Source organism: Peromyscus eremicus, chromosome 1 (genome assembly GCF_949786415.1).
Source record: "Peromyscus eremicus chromosome 1, PerEre_H2_v1, whole genome shotgun sequence".
Taxonomy (NCBI): Eukaryota; Metazoa; Chordata; class Mammalia; order Rodentia; family Cricetidae; genus Peromyscus; species Peromyscus eremicus.
The window spans coordinates 167,933,859-167,953,102 of NC_081416.1; the positions used below are offsets into that span (position 1 = coordinate 167,933,859).

General features: G+C 39.8%; 1 protein-coding gene across 1 annotated transcript in view; it reads right to left on the bottom strand.

Moving 5' to 3' along the window:
* LOC131924779 (carcinoembryonic antigen-related cell adhesion molecule 1-like) overlaps positions 1 to 19,244 on the bottom strand; it is an 88,438-nt gene that overhangs the window by 61,366 nt on the left and 7,828 nt on the right. The window contains exon 4 of the mRNA XM_059280072.1: positions 3,322 to 3,597. Coding sequence (XP_059136055.1) covers positions 3,322 to 3,597 — 276 coding nt within the window. The remainder of the gene's footprint in view (positions 1 to 3,321; positions 3,598 to 19,244) is intronic.

The following is a 19,244-nucleotide window of genomic DNA, read 5'->3' on the forward strand; positions in this document are numbered from 1 at the left end:
CACAGCCAACATCATATTCATGGGGATTCTGACAACTTTCTCTCTAAGATAAGGAAGAACACAGGATGCTCCTGTGACCACTTCTGTTCAAGAGACTCTTGGGAGTGCTACACAGAGCTATTAGGCTAGACAATGAAATGAAGGTGCCCATTTATGAGGATATATATATATATATATATATATATATATATATATATATATATATAGATGTCAGGAACTTGTTCATAGAAAATCCTTAACATTCTACAGGAAGTTCTCAGAACTAAATGAGAAAAACTAGCAAATTGGTTGGCTAATAAAAAGAACATGCTCAAGTGAACTGTCTTTCTGTATACTACTATTGACCATGAACAATATGATTTTTGTTTTTCCTTGCAGTAGTGGAGCTTCAACCTAGGGCCTCATGCATGCCCGGCAAGTGTTCAGCCCTTGTGATATAGTCCCAGCCTTAACAGTGAACAATTGGAAAGGAAATGAAGAAAGTATTTATTTATGAGAGCACCAAAAGGAATAAAATACTTAGAATTAACTCCACTAAGGAGATAAAAGACTTGCACTCAGCACACTACCAAATAAGAGATGATGAAAGAAGACAAGAAATGACAGCCATTGGGGTTGATCGGTTGGAAGACTTAATCTCATTATCACTGTTGTTCTGCAGTACTGGGATTGAACTCAGGGTTTTGTTCACGGTAAGCAATGCACTACCACTGAACTGTACTCTAAGCTCTGCCTTCTAATTTTTATTTAGAAACAGAATGTCACGAAATTAATCAGGCTGGCCTTGAAATATCTGTGTCAGGCACTCTTAGAACTTTGGTACTCCCGCCTTAGCTTCTTGAGTGGCTGGATTTATAGGCATGAGCCAGCTTGCCTGAAGGACTGTTTTAAATAGATGACAATATCCCTGAATGTGGTCTATCAGTTCTATGCACATGAGATCAAAATCCCAGTGGCATTTTGCACAGAAATAGAAAAGTCCATTCTAGCTGTCCTGGAACTCACTATATAGATAAGGCTGGACTCAAACTCCCAGAGATCCACCTGTCTCTGCTCCCAAGAGCTGGGGTTAGAAGCAAGCACTACCATACCTGCTTTAAAAGTATCTTAAAAAAACAATAAAATTGCAGAACATCCTACATGATTTTATAATTTTAGAACAAATCTGCAACAATCAAAATAGTCTACTACTGACATAAAGGCAGACATACAGATCAGTGAAATAGAATCGGAAAGCCCAGAACTGCTCATGTGCACTGGCCATGATTAAATTAAAGATTAGTTGATAAGATCAATATGTGTGTTTATGGGGCACAGTTTTCTGTATATATTATAATGTGTGTCAGATCTGAGCAGTTGGCATATCCAACATATCATCTATCACTTTTTATGTTTGTAAAAAACAATCATTTCTATTGGTTAATTTGAATTAATTGGTGTGAAACAGAGTTGTCCTATTGAGTTCCAGAACTTGGAAGGCATTCTTGATGTCCATCTGACTCTCTGTGACCAGATGAGTTTTGATCAGGCTGCTAAGATTGTTTAAGGATGGAGGAATAATCAGTTAAACAAGGGATGTTGGGAAAATGGGATATCCAGGAAAAAGAATGAAGTTAAGCCTTCACCTATCAATATATAAAAATCAACTCTAAATGGATCAAAGACCTAAAATGGATCAGAGCTGAAAGTCTTCAGACTTTTAGGAGACAGGATGAAAGCACCTTGAAATTGGATTTTGAATGGTGTCTTTGTTATGATGCCAGATGCACCATATGGGCCTTTTGGTTGCTTATGTGTCTCTGCACCACATGCATGTCAGTTTCATGAGGAGGACAGAAAAGGTGTTGAATTCCTTGGAAATTCAGTTACAGACATTAATATTACCCCCATGTGGGTGCTGGGAACTGAACCCCTGTCCTTTGGAAGAGCTGCTCGGGTTCTTAACTATTGAGCTATCATTCAGTCACATAAGCCAAATATGTATGGTTTATGACACTGTAAAGATAGTTCAATAGTTATACATCAAACGCACACACACACTACTACTACTACTACTACTACTACTACTATTACTACTACTACTACACACCACAAAAAACTTAATCAGAAAAAAAATTGTCTTGTGTAAGGTGGTCATGCTGCCAAAGTTAGCATGAGGATAAGAAACTCAGTATATGGGCCAACGAGATGGCTCAGTTGGGAAGAGCGCCTGCCGTACTCCCTCCTAGTACCTACCCCCAACTGCCACACAGAAATAAATGCACAAATGAATGTGGGCCAGTGAAATGGCTTAGCAGATAAAGGGATTGTTCACCCATCTGAGTTCAATCCCATGTCCCCGGAGAACTGGCTCCCACAAATTGTCCCCTGACCTCCACTCATGGGTGTGGGAAATGCACACCAAATGAATAAATATGCAAATGTAGTAAGAAACTCAATACAGGTCCTTTCTATCTATGTATTTTATATTTATGGATCAAAACTTTGGAAACAAACTACTTGGAAAAGTATGTCTACAGTGAAAAATGTATTGTTTCCTCTTATCCTTTTCCTGTACTCAATACAATAAGACTAGAGTCTATGCAAGATTCATATTAGATATTGGAAATAATCTAAAGAAGATTTGAATATGTGTGGGAGGGTGTAGAGTAACAAGAATATTTTACTACATTCTGAAGGTTGACTGTGTGTCTGACTCACACCCTAAACTCTTAGTCACTTTGCATTTCTATTTGGTATATTGGTATCTATTGTTGTTATTATTGATTGGGTCTCACAGTGTAATCTGGGCTGGTCTTGTACTCATTTTTATTAAAAGATTTACTATTCATTTTACATACCAACCACAGATTCCCTTGTCTTCCCTCCTCCCGGCCTCCGGTGTTCCCCCGAATACACCCCCCCATACCCACATACTTCAAGGCATGCTCTCCCATGGGGAGTCAGCAGAGCCTGGTACATTCAGTTGAGTGGGCTTGTACTTCTATGCCTCCTGCTTCGTGCTCTCTCTCTTTTGAGACAGGGTCTCACTATGTAGTTCTGGCTAACCTGAAACTGGCTACAAAGACCAGGGTGGTTGGGAACTCAGAGAGATCCAACTGTCTCTGCCTCTGGTGTGCTGGGGTTAAAGGCATGCAGCACTGTACTCAGCTTCTTTGGTGTGTTATCATGGCCTTAACATGTATCCATCTCCAAGCTGGCTGTATTTGTATCTTGAACCATGTTATTCTCCTTGTGACTTGGACCCATTGTGCATCCTGTGATAAAGAAACTGCCCCCATACCATCACTATAGAGTAAGAAGGAAGCAAACGTTACTCACCTATTATGCCCAGCTGGATGGGGTCACTCTTCTTGGAACTGACTTGATTGGATACCTCACACTGATAGTCTCCGGAATCCTCACTTCTGGCAGGGTATATTTCGAGGGTTTTGTTGTTCTTGGACAGCTTCATCCTACGCCTGACACTCAGACTCTGGCCTTTGAAGAGCCAATGAATGGAGATTTCAGTGTCATTTGACAAGCAGTTAAGGAACACAGAGATCAGGTCCTTGACTGTGGTGTTGGTGACTTGGATGGAGGGAGTAGTCACTGGCTCTGTAGATAAACAGTGGAGGGGACCAGCTGAGAGTCTTTCACCCTCAGCGATCTCAACCAGCTCTGAGGGCGAATAAAACGAAGTGGCCTTCTGCAAGATCCCGTGTTTGGTTTCAAGATATGGTCTATAAGGAGAGGGCTGACACTTACTCCTACCAAGATCACCCACAGTGACCTTGACTCAGGGTATTTGTGTAGATTCCACACTGGGATTCTCTTCAGCCCACATGTTTAGAAATCTCATGGTGGGGGGGGGCGATATATTTCCCAGTGATTTTTGTGTGAATTCTTGCTCACACTTTCTGTGAGTGTGGACAGTCAGGTCCCTCCTTTATGAAATAGCCTTTGTTTATTTTTTATTAAATAATTTGTCATGCAGTTAAGATGGCTTAGCTAATCTTAAAGGTGTTAAAGGCTAGACCTCAGGACAGGGAGAAATTCCGAACTGAAGATTTTCTGTTTGTAGAAAAATTGTATATCCTGCCCCATGGATATGGATTAAACACTACAGAGAAGTGAATAATCACAGTGCTGACCTTAGCCTGCCACTCTAATCCTCAGTACTAATATTTTTTAGACAGGTTCTCACTGTACAGTCCTGGTTCACTTGGAACTTTCTATGTAGACCTGGCTGGCCTCAAACTCACACTATCTGCCTCCCTAACCCTCCTCAGTGATGGCATCAAAGGTGTATGCGAGCACTATCAGCTGCCATTTGCTTTTGAACCTTGAGAAGAATAAGCAAGAGAGCATCATCAACTGTTAGTGACATGATTCACCCTGATCAGAACAGGGCTCCCAGGCACCATCTCCACCCACTCTTTCCATCCCATGGAATCAGAGCTGAACCAGCCACCCCATCCATGCGACAGGAACAGACCTGTGAGCAGAGGTCTAGTCCCCATCTGTGGGGAATTTTCTTCTCCAATTTGGAGAATAAGAATATGAGCACAGTTGAAAGCCCTGGATGTTCCTTGTAGGTCATGGAGGTCATAATGAAAATGGAGGGACAGGAAAGCTTGTGTTAGGCACAGAAAGAAATCTTGACCTTGAGGCTCTCCTAACCATGGAAAGTCCCTCACACAACCTAAGGCTTTCCAAGACTGGGAGAACCTCCTCCTCACATTGCAAGCTCCATCCTTATCAGCCAGAAATCAGAGCACCAGGAGGTCATTAGCCATAGGGATGGTGCAGGAGGCTTGGGGGAAGACTGAGTTTTGCTTGTTCCCATAGACAGGGGCTGGAAATTATATGGTGCTGCAGCTTCCCAGAAAGCCAAATGATTCTACTCCAAATCTGGTGCTGATATTTCAGAGATCCACTTACTAAGGACTCTAATGTTTTCCACTGTGGTCTTACTGAGGACAGTGACAGTATTAGACAAGGCAGGTGTAGGATCGCTATTATTAGTATTGATGTTGGAAATAAAGTGCTCTTGGGAGGATGAGTGGAGCTCTCCATTGACAAACTAAGAGTACTGTGCAGGTGGGATAACATCTGTATGGCAGGAGAGGCTGAGGTTTTTCCTTGAATGGAAATGAATATTTGAAGGGTATATGATCAGGACATCTGGACTATCTGGAGCAAACAGAATAAACCACATGTGATATCAGCATGGAAGGGGAAATCTTGGTCTGTAGAAGACTATAGAATCTATTTGAGCGGTGCTTTAACCATAGTTGAGCAGTTCCTACCCAGAGCTGGGGTGCAGATTAGTGGAAAGCTTTTCATGCAGCATGCACAAGCCCCAATCTATCTCAAGCACAACACACAAACATCCCCACTGCACACTCATGTGTACACTGAGCCTGAGTCTGACATGTCCCCTGTCTTTATCGCCGTGAACCTTTCTAGGCAGAAGTCCCTGCATCCCATTCTGTTTCAATGCTGGGCATGTCCACATGTAATTGGACCTGGCCAGGGTGCCCTGGCAGATTAGGAATCTGTATGGTAGGTCAGTGTCATGAACCCAAGGGGAGTGGGACCGAGTGTGGTAGATCTAGCCATCTATATTTGGGCAGTTGGGGCCAGGATGAACAGAAAATACTTACAGGTAATGTTCAGTGTGAATGAGTCACTTGGCAGGCACTCACTGAGTTCCAGTTTCACATTCATAGGACCCTATGTCAGTCCTCACAACACTGAGTAAAGTGAGAGTCCCATAGTCATAAGACAACTTCAGCCTGTCCTCTTTTGAGAGGCTTTGGTCATTTATTTTCCACAGGTAAGTTATATTCTGAATCTTATGCTCACAAATTAAAGCTACTGAGTCCTCACCCTTCATGAGATTGGAATTGTTGGTTGTGATACTGGGCTTGGGTAGTGGTGCTGTGCTGACTACAGAGAGATGATTGCCCTGTGTGGTACTTCTGATTCTTGCAAAGGCCTTTTATAACCAGAGATAGTCTCTTAACTCAGCTAACCCAAATCCTTAAAGAATCAGGCAGGAAGCAAATTACAGGCAGATGAAGTGGCTGAGTGCTCCGAGATAATGGGGCCTCCTGTGCTGTGTATGGGAGTAGCAAGGACTTTCTCATGAGTGAACTGAGCTTCAGTGTTTGGTGATGGTCAGACTCAAGACTTATAATCAGAGACCTAATTTTATCTCTGGGTCCTCAAGGACCCATTGCCTGCCTTGAGACACAAGGTTTGAGTCCCTCCAGCTACACTGACCGGCCCTGATAAGTTTAGACCAGAGCCCTCCCAGCCTTTGCTGTTCAGGGCTCTCCTACAGACAGGTTATGATTAGTCTTCCCATTGAGCTTCCCTGAGAAACCTGACAGCCTGTCAGAGATCTCACACAGCTCAGGTTCTGGCTGACATTTAGGTCAGGCTGGGCCACAGGTGGACTATTCTTGTCAGGTGCTCATTGACATGAATCTGGGAGCCCTATAAGAATCCTGAGTCTATGAAATGATCTAGAGGAGTGAAGGTCACCTAGTAAGTCTCCATGGTGGGGAGGCTGGAGATGTAGTTTTGGACAGATGGCTTGTGCCACTGACGGCCTATGTGATCCTTATTTAATGACTGTGTTTTCTGGCTCAGTTTCCCTATAATAGGACACAAGGTAAATGTTAATTGTTAGGCCTGTAAGTTAACCTTTAGTGTGAACAATGACCTGACCTTCCACCAAGCAGTGTCTATTAGTATTTGCTTTTAGGAAATAATCCCTGGACTGGGGATGGAGAGATGGCTCCCCGGTTGAGAGCAGTGGCTGCTCTTCTAGAGGTCCTGAGTTCAATTCCCAGCAACCACATGGTGGCTTACAACCATCTATAATGAAATATGGTGTCCCTTTCTGTTGTGCAGGCAGAACACTGTATATATAAATAATAAATAAAAAATAATGCTAAACTGGCTGTGAGAAGGAAATACCAAGGAGCTGTCAGTAGCGAGATGTAAATTTCACAATGGAAGGAGAAGCAGGTTAGAAGTAACCCATAGAGAATTGTAGTCACTGGCAGTGTATAGTTCAGAGTAGTCAAGACAAATTTCCAATGTCTCTCCATAACAAATGGGAGATAAATGGGGTAGTGGATGTTAAAAAGTTGACCTAACCATTCTGTCTTGTACACCAACATCAATGATCACACTCTATTTCTCCAGACTATATACATTTGAGATGCCAGTTAAAGTTCTATTAACAAGTAAGGAGCCAAGGATCAAGAAAGTGGAAAGATCATTTTCAAGTGCCAAAAAATGTCCAGGCTGTTAATGAAGATCTCATTCCATTTCTCTGTCATTGGGTGATCCCCATGTCTTTCTTGGGGTCCTGTTTTCCAAGTAGCCTCCCTGGTGATGTGAGTAGCAGTCCAGTCATCCTTGTTCTACATCCAGTATCCTCCTATGAGTGAGTACATACCATGTTTGTCTTTCTGAGTCTGGGTTACCTCACTCAGGATGATTTTTTCTAGATCCATCCATTTGTCTGCAAACCTCATGATGTCATTGTTTTTCTCTGCTGAGTAGTATTCCATTGTGTATATGTACCACATTTTGTTTATCCATTCTTCAGTTGAAGGGCATCTAGGTTGTTTCCATGTTCTGGCTATTACAAACAATGCTGATATGAACATAGCTGAACAAGTGCTCTTGTGGTGTGGTTGAGCATTCCTTGGGTATATGCCCAAGAGTGGTATAGCTGGATCTTGGGGGAGATGGATTCCCAATTTTCTAAGAAAGCGCTATAACAGCCTGGACATGAGTGGGGGTAGTGAAGGGCGAGGGTCGAGGGAAAGAGAGCTTGGGGGAGTGGGAGATCCCAGCTGGATAAACAACAGAGAGGGAGAACAAGGAATAGGAGACCATGATAAATGAAGACCACATGAGAATAGGAAGAAGCAAAGTGCTAGAGAGGCCCACAGAAATCCACAAAGATACTCCCACAACAGACTGCTGGCAATGGTCGAGATACAGTCCGAACTGACCTATTCTGGTGATGGGATGACCAAACACCCTAATTGTCATGCTAGAAACCTCATCCAACTACTGAGGGATCTGGATGCAGAGATCCATGGCTAGGCCCCAGGTGGATCTCTGGGAGTCCAATTAGCGAGAATGAGGAGGGTTTATATGAGCGAGAATTGTTGAGACCAAGGTTGGATAAAGCACAGGGACAAATAGCCAAGCGAATGGAAACACATGAACTATGAACCAATGGCTGAGGGGTCACCAACTGGATCAGGCCCTGTGAGTGGTTGAGACAGTTGATTGGCCTGATCTGTTTGGGAGGCATCCAGGCAGTGGGACCGGGTCCTGTGCTCATTGCATGAGTTGGCTGTTTGAAACCTGGGGCCTATGCAGGATCGCTTGGCTCGGCCCGGGAGGAGGAGACTGGACCTGCCTGGACTGAGTCTACCAGGTTGATCTCAGTCTGTGGGGAAGGCTTTGCCCTGGAGGAGGTGGGAATGGGGGGTGGGCTGGGGGGAAGGTGAGGGGGGCGGGAGGGGGGAGAACAAGGGAATCTGTGGCTGATATGTAGAACTGAATTGTATTGCAAAATAAAAATAAAAAAATTAAAAAAGTTACATATTGTACATCTGAACATGGGCCAAAATATGTAAGAAAACATCTCACAGTTCAACAATAGTAACAATAAAAACCACAAGCAGCTGAAGCCAAAGAGAAGGCAAAGATCTGACATTTCTTTTAAAGAAAGAGGAACAGATGACCAATAAAGACATGCTGCTTAATTTTTGTCTATTTGACGAACTAAATTCACATTGGAAGAGAAAACCTCAGCTGCGGAATCACCTCCATCACAGTGGCCGGCAAGTCATTTTCTTATTTACTGTTTGGTGGAGAAGGACCCGGTGCTATCCCCTTGCAGATAGCCCCTTTCTTATGGGCTCTGTAAGAAAAGCAGCTGAGCAAGTTGTGGGAGCAAGCCAGGAAGCTTTCCCCAGTGTTCTTGCCTGCACTCCCCTCAATGACACACCCTGACCAAGACATTTAAGCCAAATAAACCCCTAACTGCCAAGTTGGGTGGGTTGTGGCATTTCATCACAGTAACTGGAAATTTAACTAGAACAACACATAAAGTAATGCTATGGAAGCTGGATGGTGGTGGCACATGCCTTTAATTCCAGCACTTGGGAGGCAGATGCAGGCAGATTTCTCCCAGTTTGAGGCCAACTGGGTCTACAGAGTGGGATCCAGGACAGGCACCAAAGCTACCCAGAAACCATGTCTTGGAAAAAAAAAACAAACAAAAAACACCGCCCCCCCAAAAAAAAAACCAACAACAAAAAAGAAATTCTAAGGGGTCATGCACAGTGAGTGGCACATGCCTTTAATCCCAGCACTTGGGAGGCAGAGGGAAGTGGATCTCTGTAAATTCCAGGACAGCCTGGACTACAAAGTGAGTTCCAGCACCGCCAGGGTTAAACAGAGAAACCCTGTCTCAAAAAACCAAAAATGAAAAAAAGAAAAAAAAATGATTTGGGCCAGGCATGGAGGTGCATACCTCCATTCCAGTACTCTTGGAATTCCAGGCTAGCCAGCCAGGAGTATATAGTGAGACCCTGTCTCACAACCAAAAAACAAAAACATGCTTAACACCAGTAGTCACTGTAAAAATGCACATGACTGACCGACCTAAACTGTACATTGTTAGGAAATGAGTTGTATGTAAATTATAAGCTATAAAAATAGTTATTAGGATATATGATAAAACTTGATCATCTTATAAATGATCAAATTCTCTATACAAAACTATGTTTAGAAACTGGCTAAGTGTCCTGAATATTAAAATAATAAATTCCTTACTTCACACATGACAATTTAAAAATGTTTAAGCTTCTCATTTTAAACTATGCCATGTCTCTTATTGACCAGGCTTAGTCCAAATTATACTTTGAGATCATTTAGATTATATTTCCATTTACCAGGTCTAAAGATAATTTGCCTTGCTATCCAATTTTGAATAAAAGATAGCTTACCAAACAGATTTCAAAATGATCTTTTACTGTTCCTTCATTAAAAGAAATTCACTTTACATTGGCTGTTCTCAATAATCTATCACTTATGTCTCCTGACTAATTAAATACATAAATGCTTTTAGATGTAATGTTTTATAAGTGTATGAAAGTTTAGATATAGAGACTGTTTAGGAAAGTTAAAACATAACTTATGATATGTGAATTGTCAGTTGTTGGGAATAGATAAATGTAACATATAAACATCTAGATATGTGATAAGAGATACCGAGTCTCAGGAAATAACCTAGAGATACTGAGGAGGTATGCCTAAGTTAGACCTATGGAAAAAGTATTTATTGACATCTGAGATATATAGGCTTTAGAAATAGACATATGTATGCCTTAATAGAGGAGTCTAGAGGCCTCCACCAGAAGGGACACTGGGGCTAATAATAGGCCATATCTCCTCTGCTGTACAAGGTATAATAATTGTCTAAGGAATGATTGATCCTGACTTTACTGGGAAAATTAAGATTATTGTAAACCTCCTACAAAAACAATTCAGATTCTACAGGGCAGCGCCTAAGGGAGCTGCCAGTTTGGATTCAAGTTTTATGGTCTTCTGGGTTCAGGAAATTAAATATTCCAGACCAACTAAACCCTTAAAATACAGGGAAAGAAAATAATTGACTTGCTGGATATAAGGATGGACAATTCTTACATTTTGGAAAATGATTGTCCAATTACTTAAGACGACTATTACTCCTTTGTCTCTTATAGGCCTAGGTAAAGCTAATACTGTAACCAAAAGCGCAGGAATATTAAAATATTACTGATAGATAAATAAAATTATGGCATATTCTGCCCACAGGTCATCTCCTTTATACTTAATACTCTGTAGGGAAGAGACATACTACAATTAATTTGTGCATAATTAAACTCTGCTATGGAGTAATATCAGCTCAAATGCTATAGATGGGTTTTAAATGTAAATGAACTTGGGGAAAAAACCCAAAGGCATAATTGAGCCCACTATTCTAGAAATTATATTTTTGGTTGTGAGCCTAGCCTTTAATGGCTGAGCTATCCCTCCAGCCCTATTCTAGAAATTATAAATGACAGACATGGTCTAGAGTATCAAAATTTGTCCTAGGGGCCTGTTCACTGCTGACCCCACTACATGGAAATCTGATGTTCCTATATGGATTAAACAATGGACTTTGAATGCTGAGAGAATTGTAGCTTAAAAATAGGGCATATAAAGCCTCCCACCAGCCCTTGAGTCACCCCAATATTTGTTGGTTAGAACAAGGCCTTAAAAAATTAAATGAACTTTATTGGAGCCAAGGGGAGCTTCACAGCCTTGATTGCCATCTCCCACAGCCACCCCTAGAATTCAAAATATAATTGTCATAGACTTATGAGTTGCTTCTTCACCATACCTCCTCACCCTAAAGATTGTCAGCAATTTACTTTTAGCTTGCCTTCTAACCCTGACACAATGGAAGACAAAAGCTGACATGCAGAGCAGGAAATATGAATTGAGCTGAGTTCCTTGTCATATATACAGATTAACTATCAGAACTAACTGTCAATTACAGTTTCCTCACAGTCACCCAACCCAATAACAATATATATGTGTGTGTATATCTATGTATATATATGTACATTTATATTGCAATACATTTGTTACATGGGTGATATATTTATATCAGACTATAAAACCTATAAGTCTATAGATTGGCAGATAACTCTATACTGCCACTTTCTAATATCTGTCCAACAATTACAAATTCTCTCCCTATGAAAGCTCACCAATGAGGCCTATATTCTTATGATTTATGGCTATAAAATAAAGAAATAATACACCATTTATTCCATGGCTTTTCAATTTTAGGAAGACATAGAGCTCAAAATTGGACAAAGGCCTTACATATACTTCAAGAGCTCTTAACAATTGGTGTTTAATTTTTCATATCTCCCACTACAGGCATTCCTTATTACCCCCAGGCCAAGCCACAAAGTTACACCTAAGCCTCTAGGACCTTTTCACTTGTACTTGTAAAGGTCCTGATGTTTTCATAATGTCAAAAAGAGGATATGCTTACATTTTTTCACAGGACACTGACCCATCTTTATGAATCCTGGATTGGCTGGTCACACCATATACTAGACCACTGCAGGACAAAGATGCTCTAAAGCTGCCAGTCTGAATACAGGCTGTTATTTACCTCTAGATTCTTAAATATTGAGCTGTGACTTTATGAATAAATTGATACAATTCCAGATCTTTGCATGAACTCTGTTCATCAATGATATCAAAACTTAAAGAAATATGATTAGAAGTAATCCTGTCCTACATGAATTTTTATTAATTTTGATCAAATGATAATCAAGACTTGAGATATATTATAAATGAAATATTTCAGATTTCATTCTCTGACTATCCTGCAGTTTTGTTGAGACTCCAAAGATTCATAACTTTGCTCTGACAAAATTCACCACTGTTATCATATGTCTAAAGATTTTGTCTCTTAAGAAGGTTCTTATAAGCTTCAAGAGATCAAAATTCACCAGTGCTCACAAGCCAAGAAGGACCAGGAGGAATGCAAGATGACTACAGTTTTTGTCTCCCACTTACAAATTTTCTTTTTTTCTCTGGCAGTGTGGATCTTTTCCTCTTTCCCTGTCCTGATATCCTCTTCTCTCATCTGATAAAACTATACATTTAATATTCCATAGGTACACTTAAGAGAAAAAGTTTCTTTTTTAAAACTCCTCAACTGCATGTTCTACCACTAATACATATATTTGTTTCCAGCAGAAATTATAATTATTTAAGGAGTTATAGGTTGTCACTCTCTGGACCACAGACATATTGTCTACCTGAGGGTCTGCACCCAATCCTCCATCCCAAATGGATGTGCTGTCCGGCTCAACTCTTCATCCTGCCCTCTAGCACAAGAGACAGAAAATTCTGCTACACATATCTTACAGAGCCTGAAACATCCTGTTCTTCCTGGGTTTCCACTGCATTCCAGCCTTCAAGACCCTCAGCTTCGGACCCATATCAGCAGGAAGTAACCATGAATGACTTCTACAGCTCCATTGTGACTTATCCCTCTTTCAGTGCTGAACTCCCCAGCCCAGGGGCTGGACTGCCCTTAAAAATGCTCTATTATTAATTCTATAAATTCTGCCCATGATCCTGAAATGTATATACTATCAGATTTTCTCCTCAAGTACTTCTGACAATTGTTCTGTATGTAAGTCTTGCTATATATACTCTGACACAGATTATTACAATCCTCTCATAGCTAAATGGTTAATATTGCCTTGATTGCAAATTTTAATTATTAAGTCAGTTTTAACTGCAGCCTTGGTCCCACAGGTGCTCATGACTAACTCAAGTAACTCTTTATCAAACAATGCCTCTTTAAAATACAGTTTAACCAAATTAACACCACTAATCAGAGATTGATAGAGTTATATTCCAAACTAATCATTTCTTTTTGATAAGTCACAATTATAGTATTTAGACACATTTGACCATTTTATGCTATACTTGCTAATGATAGATTTTTATGGTACTCTTCTGCTCCCTTCCTGGGACATAGATATTCTGATTATGTACAACTACACCTATTAGATGACTAAACTAATTCTCAGCTTGCCATCTACATAGATTATTGATTATAAATATTAATAACCATTACTTTTCATTTTTCAAGTCATCTCCAAATTTAAATTTATCCATGTTTTTTCACTACATAGAAAGAATTAAACATTCTCCTTTTTTAATAAATGAAAAAACTGGAACTATTGCAAGCCTTAGGAAAACATAATGGAATTCAGCTACTATCCCAAAAGCTACTACTTGGAAACATCAAGGACATTTTGAAGGTCAAGCCATGGTTTAAGGAGTCTTGGTGATATTTTAGCTTTTGTATATATATCAGATGGTTCCTACAATAATTTTCTTGTATGCTATGTATGCTTCTAAGAACTCCTAACAGTGTATTTATCCAAAATACCTATCAAGCATCCAAGGCCAAATGATCTCCTGAACTATGGAAACAACACCTGTCTCCTCGGTCAGGCGTATAGCTTTATGTCTTGTGCAATTTAAGCTGAGACCCTCTTTTCTTTTCTTTTCTTTTTTTTTTTGGTTTTTTGAGACAGGGTTTCTCTGTGTGGCTTTGCGCCTTTCCTGGGACTCACTTGGTAGCCCAGGCTGGCCTCGAACTCACAGAGATCCGCCTGCCTCTGCCTCCCGAGGGCTGGGATTAAAGGCGTGCACCACCACCGCCCGGCGAGACCCTCTTTTCTTATACAACCTTACTAACATTATAGACTCCTAAATTCTTATCTAACCACTTCTAGAAATGTAGACTGAGCACATAAATCCCCTTTTCTTGATATATTAACCAATCATTAGCTCTCAGTTGACCTCCTCTTGTACCACTCCCTTTTGGGTTGTAAAAAAAACCTGACAGGCACTTTGTGTGAAAAATTCTTACCTACCTTTATGACCTGTAGGAAATCAAGCCTGATGACCTTGCTCTGCCAGAGGATTGCTATTGCGTGGGTTTATAACAGAAACCTCAGAGACTTGAGGAGAACTGAGAGGTATAAGGAGACTTAGATGAAGATTTCAAGAAGAGAACTTGAGGAAAAGATGGAAGATGAGGAAGAGACAGATAGGGAAGTACTTGATGGATAAGGGTGAGGTGATAAGGCTCTGTTGAGGCAGAATTAAGATGAGAGAATTAAGATAGAACTTAGAGGGGACAGTAGATAAATACAGAGAGAAATCAGGCAAGAAAGGAGCTAGCAGGAGAACAGCACTGTAGCTCTGTAGACAGGATTTTATCCCAGAGGAATAAAGTTGACAGACAAAGAAAGAACATGTTTTCCTCAGATTCATTTCCAAATAATAATTGTTGCTGTTGATAGCTATTCTTCTGGGCCTTTGAGAAGAATATTATTAAGGTGGGTCCTTAATATTATTCAAGAATAACATCCTGTATTTTATTGGACCACCATGGCTTAAAGTTAGATTTCAACAAAAAACAAAAATTACAGAGCCTACAATCTCATGGAAACTTAATAAGTCTCAACCAAATTACCAATTGGTCAAGGAGGAAATAAGGAAAGAATTAAAGACTTCCTAGAATTCAATGAAAAAGAATATACAACATACCTAAATTTATGGTACACTATGAAAGCAGTACTAAGAGGAAAATTCATAGCACTGAATGCCCACATAAAGAAGTTGGAGAAATCTCACACTAGCGATTTAACTGCACATCTGAAAGCTCTAGAACAAAAAGAAGCAAACTCACACAGGAGAAATAGATGCCAGCAAATAACCAAATTGAGGACTGAAATCAGTACTATGGAAACAAAGAGAACAATACAAAGAATGAATAAAACAAAGAGTTTGTTCTTTGAGAAAACCAACAAGATAGGCAAGCCCTTGTCCAATCTAACTAAAAGGCAAAGAGAGTGCATCAAAAAAAAACCAAAACAAAAACAAAATCAGAAAGTTTTGATATGAAAATGGATACATAACAACAGTGAGAAAATCCAGAGAATCATTAGGTTATATTTCAAAAACCTCTACTCCACAAAATTGTAAAACCTAAAAGAAATGAACAATATTCTGGATAGATACAATATACCAAAATTAAATCAAGACCAGATAAAAAATTTAAATAGACCTATAACCCTTAAGGAATTAGAAACAGTTGTTAAAATTCCCCAACTAGAAAAAGTCCAAGACCAGTTGGATTCAGCACAGCATTCTACCAGATTTTCAGAGAAGAGTTAATATCAATACTCTTCAAATGTTCCAAACAATAGAAACAGAAGGAACATTGCCTAACTCCTTTTACGAGGCTATAGTTACCATGATACCCAAACCTCACAAAGATCCAAGAAAGAAAGAGAACAGCAGACCAAATCCCTCATGAACATTGACTCAATAAAATACTGGCAAATTGAATTGAAGAACACAGCAAAAAAATTATCCACTAATCAAGTAGACTTCATTATAGAGATGCAAGAATGGTTCAACATATGAAAATCTGTTAATGTAATCCACCATATAAACAAACTTAAAAAAAACCACATGATATTTTGTTAGATGCCGAAAAAGACTTTGACAAAATCCAACACCCCTTTATGACAAAGGTCTTGGGGAGATCCGGATACAAGGAACATTCCTAAACATAATAAAGGCAACTTACAGCAAGCCAAAGGCCAACATCAATTTAAATGGAAAGAAACTCAAAGTGATTCCACTAAAATCAGAAACAAGACATGGCTGTCTGCTCTCCCCATACTTAGTCAACATAGTACTTGAAGTTCTAGCTAGAGCAATAAGACAACAAAAGAAGATCAAGGGGATACAAATTGGAAAGGAAGAAGTCAAACTTTCACTATTTGCAGACAATACCATAGTATATATAAGTGACCCTGAAATTTCTACCAGGAAATTCCTACAGCTGATAAACAACTTCCCACCTTGCTGTGGGAAGACTGATTGGGTAAGTTGAAGTGTGAGGATATGGCAAGTGACCTTTTCCCCCTCACTGTGTTTCTAGGTTGGTTCTCCCTTTTCCTTCCAATCCCTGAATTCTATCAGTTTCATCCAGGCAGTCATGTGAAGCTTTGGGAATGTGAGGCAGGGCAATTGGGATTTTGTGTGTTAAATATCCAGTGTTTCCATGGCTACATCTTTTTCTCAGGGTCAGTTGTGGCAGCCATGAATATGGGGTCTCTTTTGGTTGTGATCTAAGTGACAGAAGGCCCAGGCTATTGACACTCAATGTACCAGCTCCTCTGCAGAGACCATGGTTTCTTCGGGGGTAGGACAGCAAGGCAGACTCTGTAAGACCCCACTCCCCTCTGCTTGGTTACTGTAGGGAACTCAGCCTTGACCTTGCAGAAACTCTGTTGGAACTGCACTGCAATCTAAGACATGCCTCCTTCTCTGCCTCCACAGAGATCATTATCTGCATGTGTCCTGAGGGCTATCTCAGGCTTGCCTTCAGAAGTATGTCCCTGCACTAATACTTTGCTTTTCTAAGCCCATAATGGCCACATCCTGGAGGATGAAAACTAGTAAATTACCAGGATTTGAAATTTTGCATCCGACATCCTTTCCTTTTTTTCTCTCAAATTTTTACTTAGTAGCCATGTTACAGTGGTTTCACTTTTTGGATAACATGTGTCTCCTCATGCCTCTTATGTACAAATGCCGTCCTCACCTCTTTACTCCTTGTTGTGAGCTTTTGGGACTCAAACCTCACCAGTCTGCTCAAGAGTGAGTATTAATGCTAATGTAGACCAAGGTGGTATGGTATTTATGATGTGACTGGCCCTGTATTTGTATCAAGTTTCATCAATATAATGAGTCTGTCACATAGAAATTATTTCCATTCAGATGATGAAAAATTGTAGGTTAAAGTTGTTTTTAAAAAGTACTTAAATCTGTATGGTTAATCAGAGATAGATCTTGCTACCTGGCTTCAGGGCTAACACTACTGGTAGGAATAATTTCGGCTAACATTTTTTCTTCCTGTGTATGTGGTATTTTGCCAAAAAAAAGTTTACTTGATTATTACATTAAGTCTTAAAAAACTACTATGAGGCAGGTGAAGGATGTGATATAACCTAGCATCCTAGCATCAGAGGCTGAGGTAGGAGGATTGTAAATTTGAGGCAAGTGTAGGTTATATAATGAGACTCTTGTCTCCTGAATGTTCTCCCAAGCATTAGAAGGAGAAAACTAAAGATGAGAATGATGATAAACAAAACAGAAACTAGAGTAAATGCAAAAAAAGCTGATGCACCAAAAGTTGGTTCTTCAAAAATGATTAACAACATTAGAAACCTTTTCCCATATTAAATTTGAAAAATAGATATGGATATTACTAAAATTTGAGACCTCACCATCCATTCTCAAGAATATGAAAAATTTCAAGAGTACTCAGTAATTACATTCTAACTGTTGGGTGTCCTAGATGCAATGGACAAATTCCTACAAACCTGGATTCTTTAGAGATGGAATATTGAAAGAAAAAAAATCGAATAGCTGTATAACCAATAAGATGGAATCAACAAAAAATTGACAAAATTTCACAGACTTTGATGATAAAAACACTGAAACTGGATAGAAGTCCAGCCTCATATAACAAAGACCATACATGGAAACACACAGCAAACATTATATTCAGTGGTGAGCCTGACTCTTTCTCTCTAAGATCAGGAAGAACACAGGATGCTGCTGTGATCACTGCTGTTCAGAAGACACTTAGGAGTGCTACACAGAGCCATTAGGTTAGACAATGAAATGAAGGTGCTCAATTTTGAGGTGCTAAAGATATATATATCTGTAGATGACAGAAACTTGTTTATAGAAAATCCTTAATATTTTACAGAAAGTTCTCAGAAATAAGTGAGCAAAATTAGTAAAACTGTTGGCTAATGACATGAACATGCCCAAGTGAGATGTATTTCTGTATACTGATTTTGACCTTGAACAATTTGATGTTTGTTTTTCCTGGCAGTAGTAGAGCTTGAACTTAGGGCCTTTTGCATGTCCGGTAAGTGTTCAGCTGCTGAGCAATAGTCACAGTATTCACAGTGAACAACTAGAAACCAAATTAAGAAATTATTTATTTATGAGAGTACCAAAAAGAATAAAATACTATTAATTTACTCCACCAAGGAGATAAAAGACTTGCACTCAGCACACTACCAAATAAGAGATGATGAAAGAAGTGAAGACACGACAGCCTTTGGGATTGATGGGTTGGAAGACTTAAATGTTATTATTACTGTTGTACTGAAGTACTGGCATTGAACCAAAGTCTTTGTGCATGGTAAACAATGCACTACCACTGAGCTATACTCTAAGATCTGCCTTCTAATTTTTATTTAGAAACAGAATGTCACTAAATTAATAAGGCTGGCCTTGAATTGGCTATGGTAGGCACTCTTAGAACTTTGGTACTCCCACCTCAACTTCTTGAGTGGCTGGAACTACAGGCATGAGCCAGCTTGCCTGAAGGACTTTTTTTTAATAGACGGCAATATCCCTGAATGTGGTCTATCAGTACTTTGCACATCGGATCAAAACCCCAGTGGCATTTTGCACTGAAATAGAAAAGTCCATTCTAGCTGTCCTGAAAGTCACTATATAGATAAAGCTGGCCTCAA